General features: G+C 43.4%; 1 protein-coding gene across 3 annotated transcripts in view; it reads left to right on the forward strand.

The window, feature by feature from the left end:
• The window catches only part of ESR2 (estrogen receptor 2), a 40,535-nt gene extending 32,875 nt beyond the window's left edge, over positions 1–7,660 (forward strand). For all 3 annotated transcript variants that reach the window (XM_058026975.1, XM_058026974.1, XM_058026977.1), the window contains 3 exons: positions 551–684; positions 2,975–3,149; positions 5,129–7,660. In XM_058026975.1, coding sequence (XP_057882958.1) covers positions 551–684; positions 2,975–3,149; positions 5,129–5,318 — 499 coding nt within the window. In that variant the 3' untranslated portion in view covers positions 5,319–7,660. The remainder of the gene's footprint in view (positions 1–550; positions 685–2,974; positions 3,150–5,128) is intronic.
• Positions 7,661–11,173: the final 3,513 nt, after the last annotated feature.

The following is an 11,173-nucleotide window of genomic DNA, read 5'->3' on the forward strand; positions in this document are numbered from 1 at the left end:
TATCCAAGCCACAAAACCACCAAAACCCCAAATAACTTTCAATACCTCCCCAGAAAATAGTGCCAGGAGATAGGGACAAGAGTTGTTTTATTCTTTAAAAAGGTCTTGTTATTCCAAGCAACTTATTTTGGGAACCCTTCTTCTTTTACCAAGTCTCGAGGCCTCCATTTTGTACACATATTATGTTATTGGTTGTGGGTAACTCCTTATGAAACAAATCTGGAAAATTATTCAAGGTGGTATTGTGCCCTGCAGTACAGGATTTCAGACTGATTATCCAGAATTATACAGGCTGAGAGGACACAGAAATATGATCACACTTATGGCCAATCCTGCTTGCACTTTATTGAGAAAATCAGTTTCTTGTAAATGCTGACCTTTCACACCAGTGTAATTTTCAATTCAGATTTCATGACAGAACCTTTCAAATCCTCCAAAAGATGAGATAAGATGGGCCTTCTGCAGCCTCCTTCATGCTTTGACTTTGATCTGTCTGAGTCAGTTCCTTAATTCTCCTTTTTTTGGTAACGTGTTGAATGTGTTTCCATAGGGATGAGGGGAAATGTGTAGAGGGGATTTTGGAGATCTTTGACATGCTCCTGGCCATGACCTCGAGGTTCCGAGAGCTGAAGCTGCAGCACAAGGAGTATCTGTGTGTCAAGGCAATGATCCTCCTCAATTCCAGTGAGTATGTGCCTGCCTCTAACACTCACCAAAACTGCACCTTTCATTCTGAGGGTGGCTGAGAAACCAGCCTCAAAAAACCCAAAATGTCAAATGATAAAAAACTGCTGGAAGAGAATAATGGGAAAGGATTTGTCTCTGATAGATTGTAAAGATTTTTGCTCAGGAAACTTCTAAGCTGTAAAATTTGCTGTATTTAGGGGCTATGTCATGTTCTGCATGAAAGACCCCAAATTCTGATAGTTTCTCACAAGATGGGGCTCATGGCTCCTTTTGGATGGGAAATTTTGGTCCTATCTTTGTGGATCCTTGTCATATGTGAAGTTACCATACAGTCCTACAAATCTGTCCTTAATTCTTAATTCTAGTACTACTAGTTACTCAACTGAGTGATGATGAATGGGGTTTAAATGTTCCTATTTAATGTTCCTATTTAATGGTGATGAGTTGTTAGAAATGCTTGGAAGTACTCAGCAGTTCTGCAGGGTGAGTTTCAGGACAGGAGCTTTGCTTTGCAGCCTCTCACACCAGGTGTGGTTTTGCTAGTTTAGGGTAGCCTCCTATAAAAATTACTTTTTTCCCCAGAACATTTCATAGTCAATATTGACAAAGAACAAAATCCCACAACAAAACAGCAGCTAAGCTATTTACATCTGGTGCTTTCAGCAAGAAGCTGCTGCATAATTCTTAGTCCAGTACTGAAGGGGAGCAGTCCAGCTGCAATCCCACTTGTCTGCCCCTTGTTTGAGTTGGAGTGTTGATCTGCTGGAGGGGAGGAAGGCTCTGCAGAGGGATCAGGGCAGGCTGGATTGATGGGTCAGGACCAACAGCACGAGAACCAAGTGCTGGGTCCTGCACTTTGGCCACAAAATCCTCCTGCAGTGACACAGGCTGGGGGAACAGTGGTTGGAAAGCCATGATGATGGTGATGAGAGGAAATGGCTTCAAGCTGCCCCAGGAGTGGTTTAGGTTGGATGTTAGGAGCAATTTCTTCACCAAGGGGTGGTCAGGCATTGGAACAGGTTGCCCAGGCAAGTGGTGGAGTCACCATCCCTGGAGGGATTTAAAATGTGGCACCTGGGGATGTGGTTTAGTGATGGCCTTGGTAGTGCTGGGTCAAAGGTTGGACTTGACCTTAAAGGTTTTTCCAGCCTAGATGGTTCTATGGTTCTGTGGAGACCACTATTTCAACAGACAACAAAAGCTGTTCTTTTTCCCCCCTAAAATACCCACAACAACAAAAAACAATACAAAACAAAAAACCAAAACAAAACAAAAAAAACCAAAAAAAAAAACAAAAACAAAACCCAAAACAAATAGAACTCCCAAAACCAGCCAAAAAACCCCAACCAAACTCCACATTCATCAGCCTTATTTCCTTCAAAGTTCATGTCTCAAAAGATCAGTCCACTCTCTTCTTCCACTCTCCTTCCTTGAATTTGCGCCTGATTTTCAAAGTCCTTTGGAGTTCTGTTCTTCCATAGGTATCTCTGGAGGGACTGTTGAGATTTTTTTCTTTCTCTTGTCCCAGGTCTCTTCTGCTTTATCAATAATGTTATTGTGTGTTTCCAGACCTTCTTAGTGATGATTTATTTTTTTCCTTGTCCATATCCCCAAACCTCTTATTTTTCTTTTCTTCTTCTTTTTTTTTTTTAATTGTATTTTTGTAGGGTTTTTGTTGTTTTGTTTGGTTGTTTTTTTTTCTTTTTTTTCTTTTTTTTTTTTTTTTTTTGCTTTTTTGTTTTGGTTTGGTTTTGCTGACTTCCAAGGTTTCTCACTGCAGACCTTTGCTGTTATTATGACACCCTTAGTGATCTGTAGGGAGACCATGACCTGTGGGTCACTCTGAGCAGTGTCACTGACATGTTCTCCTTACTTTGACCAGTGTCACTGACATGTTCTCCTTCCTCCCTATTATATACTCAGGAAAAAAAGGCTTTTTTCAACAAGAAAGGATTAGAACAAGCATAATATTATAGTTCATAATAATACAAAAAACCACAAGGTACAGGGAAAAAACCCTGGAGAATGGAGAGCACTTCATGACCTGACTGAAGGGTCCATGTGCAACAAGTCCAAGGAGGATTTGGAAGAACCTCTCACTTTGCAAATGATGAGGCCATCAAATTCAAGCTTGATGTGGCATATAGAGCATCATTTGTACAGTCTTGAGTGGGGTGTCAGGGCATGCATCTTCTCTAATTTTGTTGAAATATATTGAAATAATCTACAGTCGCAGCTTTTTTCCTTCTTCACTAGCAGCAAATATTTCCTCCTCTTCTCTGTTTAGGCATGTTCCCCTTGTCAGCAGAGGAGCCTGAGAGCAACAGGAAGCTGCACCACCTGCTCAACGTGGTCACAGAGGCTTTGGTGTGGGTCATTGCCAAGAGTGGCATCCCCTCTCAGCAGCAGACCACTCGCCTGGCCAATCTGCTGATGCTGCTCTCCCACGTCAGGCACGCCAGGTACGGTGTGCAGAGCGAGTGTAACACTTGGGTTGTGGCACTGTTTGCTCATTACAGCAAAAAAAGAGGTGGCTGAGCTCCAGAGCACTCCTGAGGGAATCCCGGTGCTGCTCTGCACCTCTGCCACTGTGAGGCTTTCCTTCCCAGCACAACAAAACAGGCAGTAAGCTCAAGTGCTTGCTGGCACTCAAAGACATGATGATATGAAAATGCTGTCTTAACCTTGTTACATCAAATTATTCATTATGTGTCTGTCTGAAATGTTTAACAATAACACAAATTGAGCCTTTCATCCAGCCGTCAAAACTCTTCCATTCAAAATGAAAATCTTTTCCAAAATTGATCTGCAGTGTGGGCTTTGGTAGAGCAAAGGAGATTTTAGGGACCAAGTTTTTCCCAACCAAATTTGTTGTCTTTTACATGGAGCCACAGAGTTTTGCCAAATGGCTCATACTACAGCAATGTCAGGCTCCTGCTTTTTCCAGGGGAAGTGTCTCCAGTTTCTGAATTTCATTTGAGAGGTCCATCTCTGCTTCTGGTACCGCAGACCGAAATGAGGATCCTGCAAAGAGAAGTTTTGATTTTCAATCTCTTTGTCATTTTAAATTATTACCCAGAGGCCAGCTGTTGACTAAGCTGTCTCATGGCTTGACTTTGGACTGTGTGTCCAGGGAAGATGTCCTGGGACCAGGCTGGAGCACACAAAGCAGAGCTGGGCACATCTGTAGGGACCCTGAGAAGGGGATGGCCACCTTTGCAATAAACTTCCCTGGGAGAGCAAAGGCAGCAGCAGGGACCTGGTGGTGCTGAAATCCAGCTTTTAACAGTCAGTTTGTGGGCTGGGGGTGAGTTTGAGAGCTGGCAAACTTGCACAAGCTCCAGCCCGAGCCAGAGCTGAACCTGTCTCATGGCTCTGATCTCTGCCATCACCTGGATTGTGATGTGATGTGACTCTGTGATGTGACTCTGTGATGTGACTCCACAGCTTTGCAGAAGCTGTGCTGGCATTGCATGAACAAATCTTTGTGAAATTTTTACATTTTCTCATTAAGCCAAGACCCTTTATGCTGTGTCTCCCTCAGCCAAAATATGGAGGCTACTTGTTGTGTCCTGTCTCCTTTAGGTTGCTTGGTGCTGGTCAGTCAATTAGACTTTGTTCTGGAAATAATTGAGATCTGGGGGTGGGAGAAGGGATGCAATTTCATCTTGCCCATTAACACTTAACTCTTGAATTGTATCAGAACCTCGTTTATCTGGGAGCACTGTCCCCCCCCCAGCCCAACTCACCAGCTCAGCTGTGTGCTGTCAGTTCCACTGGGGTGGATTTGGTGTTGAGCAAGCACCCTTAGATCTCAACCTCTGAGTGCATCTGAGTATAAATATGTGTGGCTGCAATGGCAATAGACATTTTTAGTCCAAACCATGATACAGCACTAAGTGCTCAAGCTAGTAAGGTGTGTAATCTCTGTAAAATAATTTCTCTGATACTGCATAACAGAGAGATTATTTTAAAGTCTGCAGCCACTGCAAGATCCTCTCACTGGACATGCAGAGAGTAAACTAAGTGCTTGAAATTAACTGGGTAATTATGGCTTCCTACTCAGTCAGGTAGGACAGGTAGGCAGTCTTTAGTAAACTGCATGTAGTAAATCCCTGTTTTGCATAAAGCTTCAGTATGGGGCCTCTACAGCATCCAAGAGGTTTTCCTTTCATTTCAATAGTGTTGATACATCTGAATTATTTCCTGAAAGGATTTGTGTGGTGTAAAACAAAACCTGCTTCTCTAAACAGCAGAACATTCAGCCTTAAAGTATTGGGATGTTGTGACTGTTGGTAGTGTAAGTGATCTCAGGGACACAGCAGCTAAATCCTCTTAAATCCAAATTAACAAAAGGGACTCAATTGAAACCATGAGCATGTTTTTCTTCTCTGCACTGTTGGCACCAGACTACTGAGTTATTTTCTGTTCTCCTGCACAGTAACAAGGGAATGGAGCATCTCCTGAGCATGAAGTGTAAGAACGTGGTGCCAGTGTATGACCTGCTGCTGGAGATGCTGAATGCTCACACCCTGCGGGGGCAGAGGAAGTCCCTGGCCACACACCCCGAGTTTGGCCCACTGGAGCAAATGGAGCCTGCAGACAGCCTGAGGAATGGGGCAGCCCAGTAATTGTGCAAGGCCTGGAAATGTGAGGCTTTTTCAGAGCTGTGGGGGGAAAACAGAGCTGCTGTGATGGGGCTGCAGAAGTGTGACCCGGTGTGGGCTCGCATCCCTTCTGGATTTGCGCGTGGGTGTCTCGGGAGAGGCTGCGGGCGCTCGCCTCAGTCTGTGTGTCTGACATTGCAACAGCTGCACTGCTCTAGTGCCTTTTCTGAGACTCTGCAAAAGCACCTTATGAAATCAAGCCTCAGAACAGTGCTGTGGGACAGGGGATTGCTGCCTCTCCTTCTCAGAGGCACAGCTGAGAGGGAGAGGTAAAGGGACAGGTCTGAGAAGCCTGGAGAGAGCACGCTGGTCTCTGTCTCCCAGAGCAAGACTTTTAAGAACTGACTGAACAATGTCCTCTTTCAGCACGGGATGGTGTGAAACGTAGGACAGCATCATTTGGGACAGATGTTTACCTCTGTGTGCTGGTCCCTGGGGAATGCCTGCTCTGCAGCTGATCTGGATAAAGTGCCGAGATACAGACAGCGTAAAGGAGCTTATTCTCAAATATGCAATGGCTGCAGGAGCCTTCGTTTGAAGGTCATTTGAAATAGCTTCTAGGGTCAGTTCAGAGCCTTTGCAGAAAGTTTAAATTGATCATAAGTTTGTATTTTGTGAGCCTGTTCTTAACACTCACATGGTTATCTGCTTATAATTCTTCAGTGCTTTAAGCAATGACCAAATCGTCTGAATATCTCAGTCAATGCTGACCTTTGAGATGTGTTTTGTCTGTGAGTTTATCATGTTGTTTTATATATTTATTAATGATGTTAAATCTATTCTGATAATTAGGTACAAGAAGTTGCTCTGTGAATATTAACTGTTTGTATTTGTATATGATCTGCTGATCAGGCCTTGTGAAACCAGCTAGGAAAACAAAAAAAAAAATCTTCCCACCCCTTTGACTGGTGTGTGGAATTACGTCCTGGCCACCCAAAACCTCTTGCAGGGGGTGAGGCACTGGATGGGAACATGGATGGGGATCTGTTTTTGTCTGCTGCCCTGAGGTTTGCTGCTTGCTTGCTCTCAGCATGCATGGCACCTTGTGCTGTGGTCTTCATATCTTTATAGGAGCCCTCAAAGAGCGAGGATGGGGATAATGGTAAACGTAAAGGCAGTGTAAAGATGGGGATAATGGTAAAGACAGGGTAAAGATGGGGATAATGGTAAATGTGAAGACAATGTAAAGATGGGGATAATGGTAAATGTAAAGACAGGGTAAAGATGGGGATAATGTAAAGCACTGCTTTGCTTTGCAGGTGTGATGACTTGTTTGAATTACACTGAAGATGTAGTGGTTTAAACTTCCTTTTTGTGCTGATTTCTGCATGTGTTTAAGCTGCACTGAGTAAAAAAAAAAAAAAAAAAAAACCAGATTAAATGGCCTGGCTGATGACCTCAGAGATAGCAGGGTGGCATCATTCATTCTGGTAACTGTCTCTACATGGAAACATTTAAATATAGCACATGCATGTTCTGGGCATTATGGTGAAATGAATTGGGATCACACCAAAAGTCTATTTTGAGCCCCTAAGTCTTTTGCATTAGGGACTTTGATTAGTATGCCATTTGCATATTTTGAATATTAGTCAAACCATTAATCTTGGTGGTTTTTTAAAGCCAAGGACAGTATTTTTTATAGGAGGTTTTCAGTGAGTTACACATCTATTGTCTGTTTTGATCTTGTACTAACTATACCAGATGCTGCTGCTGATCTAAATTTTTACTCTCTGCCTTTTTATTGTTTTTAAGAAACTGTAATATAGCTGTGTCCTTCTAAAGATGTGTAATATTTACAATGAAAAAAGGGAAAAAAATGTGAGTACAGTCTGGAATTTATTGGTACTTTCATTTTGAGAGATGTTTTGCTGTGAAACAAACCTGTCTCGGTATTTCTTGGGCTTGATTGTGTTCTGGCCTCATTGCCTGTTGTGTTGCTCTTTCTCTGATTTTCCTTATCCTGTGCAATCTTTTGGTTTAATACATTTTTCAAAGAAATGTTTAAGTGATTTGTTTGTTTTGCTTTAAAAGTGCTAAATTTGTGTACAATCTTGGAACAAACCTTTTGAAGAGAAAATGGGAAAGACTGGGTATAAATAATGAAATTATCTTCTAGATGGAAGTTTGCTGTGGACTGACTCTGTAAAAGGGATGTGCTGCAGTTTTGTGCTACGTGGTGGTGTTCATCTATGTTGCTGTTAGTGCAGTGCAAATGGGAAAATGATGTGATTTTAACCTACTTTTTGTCTTGTTGAACATGATTTTATTAAAAGTTACTAACGATGTTTTGAAATGGGCAGAAGTCACCAGCTGTGGAGTCTGGATTAATGTAGCTGTGTTCATACTGGGGTGAGGGGAAAATGCTCCTTTCAACAGCACAGGGAGGTGTGTGGCAGTGGCTGCAGGAGGGTGGCTCTCTTGAGAGAGATGTTGGGTTTGTCTCAGGTCTGGATCCCCCAGACTGCCGCAGGTGCTGCATTCCTGGTGTGCACATCCCTGTCCCTGCAGCTTGGAGCAGAGCTGTCCCACTGTGCTTCCATTGGGATGCTGGGGCTGTTCCAGTCTCAGGGGGGATGAGGGGAGTCAGGACCTGCAGGGGCTCTGAGGAGGGGCTGCTCCACTGCTTTCCTTCACTGCCTGGCTGGGACTCAGCTTCTCAGTGCTGCTGCTGCTTGAGAGATGGTGCTGCAGTTCTGGGATGTTCACACAGTGAGCACACCTGGCTCAGGCAAGAGGGACAATTGTTATGGGAGGGAGGGAAGGAAAGGAAGGAAGGAAGGGAAAGGAAAGGAAAAAGGAAAGGAAAAAGGAAAGGAAAGGAAAAAGGAAAGGAAAGGAAAAAGGAAAGGAAAAAGGAAAGGAAAAAGGAAAGGAAAAAGGAAAGGAAAGGAAAAAGGAAAGAAAGGAAAGGAAAGGAAAGGAAAGGAAAGGAAAGGAAAGGAAAGGAAAGGAAAGGAAAGGAAAGGAAAGGAAAGGAAAGGAAAGGAAAAAGGGAAAAAGGGAAAAAGGGAAAAAGGGAAAAAGGAAAGGAAAGGAAAGAAAGGAAAGGAAAGGAAAGGAAAGGAAAGGAAAGGAAAGGAGAAGGAAAGGAAAGGAAAAGGGAAAGGAAAGGAAAGGAATGGAGGAAGGAAAGGAAGAAAGGAAAGGAAGGAAAGGAAAGGAAAGGAAAGGAAAGGAAAGGAGGGAAAAACCCCAAAACTAAACTTTTTACAGCACACACAAGGAAAACATGCGAGCTTCCTCTCTCAAGCCTGGAACTGGAACCAGATGGTAAAACAATCTTGGCTGTTTTTTCTTCTTCTTTTTTTTTTTTTTAAAGAAATGTGGTTTCAGACAGGTGAAATGCTTTGTCTCCAGGAATACGAGAACTTTTTCCACACCTCTGTCTTCCTTCAAATTACCCATTTTTAGTGCTGTAATGTTTGCAGTCAGAGAGGAGAGTGTGGGGGAAGGATATGTAGATGTGTTGAAACGTTCTCACTTGAGATAGTGCCCAGCAGGGTAAGTGCTCCTATAAAATAGCAAACTAAGGTTAGCAAGCTAAACACTTGAAGATTTTTTTAATAAATATGGATATTTCCATGGTCAGATTATGTTAATTCCATGCTGACTAAATGATAGATCTATACAGGGATCATCATGGTGAAAGGAGAGCATCTTTTTAAGTGTTTTAAGTGCTGGAATTTTAAATTTTACTCTTGATGAGCTGGGGAGTATGAAAGATATTTGTTGTATTTGCATCATTACAGTGGTTTAGCAGAGCCTAAAATGCAGTGAGACCCGGAAAGTTGCCTGTTGATCCTGTTTGAGCTGTCACCAGTGATCTTCTTCTTCTGAGGTAAGAATTTTTGGCTTGTTTGGGCTTTTTATCGAAGTCTGCTTTAAACAAGTCATTTTATATCCCCAACAATTTCTTTGTGTCATCATCTCTTTTAGGACTGGGTTGTTAGTGTCCAGGGAAGGATAAAAACCTATTTTATGGAATTATGGAATGGTTTGGGTTGGCAGGGACCATCTCCCCTGGCATGGGCAGGGACACTTTCCACCAGATCCGGTTGCTCAGAGTTCCATCCAACCCGGCCTTGAAGATTTCCAGGAAAGGAGCATCCACAACTTCTTTCACTGTCTCAACACCCTCAGAGTGTCCTGGCACTCCATGCCCTTGTCAGAACTCCCTCTCCAGCTCTGTTGAAGCCCCTTCAGGTACTGGAAGCTGCTCCAAGTCTCCCCTCCGTGCAAGGATTTCTACAGAGCCTGGCCAGGTGTCTCCAACCCACCCCACCCTCCATTCCACCCTCCCTTAGGAGGTTTTGGCTGCAGATTGTGGGTGTTGGGACTCACTGTGGAATGGTTTTGAAAAATCCAACCATATTCCAGGCAGGGAGTAGCAACTGCACTTTACCCTCCAATTTCTGTACTGTTGGGATGTAAACACAATTTCTCAGCTTCCTCTAAGTTTACCCCAGGCCATCTTTTCACACTTCCCTCAGGTCAGTCCTAGATGCCATAGAAAAACCTTTGCTATCATCACCATCCATCTCAGAAAAAATGGTTTGAATTACTTAGGTCCTGTGAGATGATGATGGGTCAGCAAAGCAGGTAAGGTGTGATCTATTGTGCTGATCCAGTGCCCAAACCAATTCTAAAGAGATTGCTGCAAATGGGAGCATGAAAAGCAAGTGCTACAATGTAGAAGTATTATAAGTATTATTTACATTAATTTTTCACAGTATTTTACTACTAAAGTGAAGTGTGATGTGTCAAATGACACTTTCATAGCTAAGGCTTCATTTTATTTATGATCTGTGTATTATTTAACTCCATCTTTGCATTTAAGAGTCACCCACACTCCTCATGTATTGCTGAGTGTTAGCAATTTTGATTTAAGTGCACAAAAAAGAGACTGCTTTGCTATAAAAATGCCAACATCTGCTGCCACTGCCTCAACAGACAAAACCTTCTTCACTCATCAGTGTCACAGAGGAGCTGGCACAGCCATTACCAGTGCTTACTCCACATCTCCTATGCCTGTTTTCCACAAAAGGTTTTGTTCTCAGTCCTGTCATTTTAGTTTCACCATTTCATTCTGTGAGTTTGTAATGGAATCAGGTTCCTGACTGAAAGTGGTGCCTTTTAAAGCACTTGATGTTTGTTATGGTAATGTGAAAACAACCCCACAGCACCCCAGCCCCTCCCCTTCCCCCAGCTGTCTTTAGTTCTGTGAACTGATGGCATTTGTCTGTTGCTGTGTTTCATTGTTGTGGATTGGTGCAGCTGACTAAACAGGCACCATGCAATGTAAATATATTGCTTTTTGTTCATTTCTGTCCTGCAGCTGAGCCCAGCCTGGTCTCATGTGTGTGCCCGGTGACTGAGGGACACCTTCCACCATCCCAGGGTGCTCCAAGCCCCATCCAACCTGGGATGGAGCAGCCACAGCTTCTCTGCACAACTTATCCCAGCACCTCCCCACCCTCACAGCACTGAATTTCTTCCCAACACCTCATCTAAAGCTGTCCTTTGTCAGTTTAGAACCATCACCCTTTGTCCCACCACTACAGCCCCTTGCAAGAAGCCCACCTGCACCTCTCCAGCAGGGCCCCTTCAGGTACCAGAATTTGCTCCAAAGTCTCCCTGGAGCCTTCTCATTGCTGCTGACTCTGCTGGAGCAGGGTGGGTATAGCTGAAAACAAACCAAGGCCTCATCTCACTGCCAAAAAATAAGACTTCAATTCAAAACTAGTTTTGGCTGGGTTTGATTTCTCAATGCAGGTGCACAACCATAATGGGTTGCTCTCACTATTGCATCTGTTCTCTCT

This window comes from Melospiza georgiana, chromosome 6, assembly GCF_028018845.1.
Source record: "Melospiza georgiana isolate bMelGeo1 chromosome 6, bMelGeo1.pri, whole genome shotgun sequence".
Taxonomy (NCBI): domain Eukaryota; kingdom Metazoa; phylum Chordata; class Aves; order Passeriformes; family Passerellidae; genus Melospiza; species Melospiza georgiana.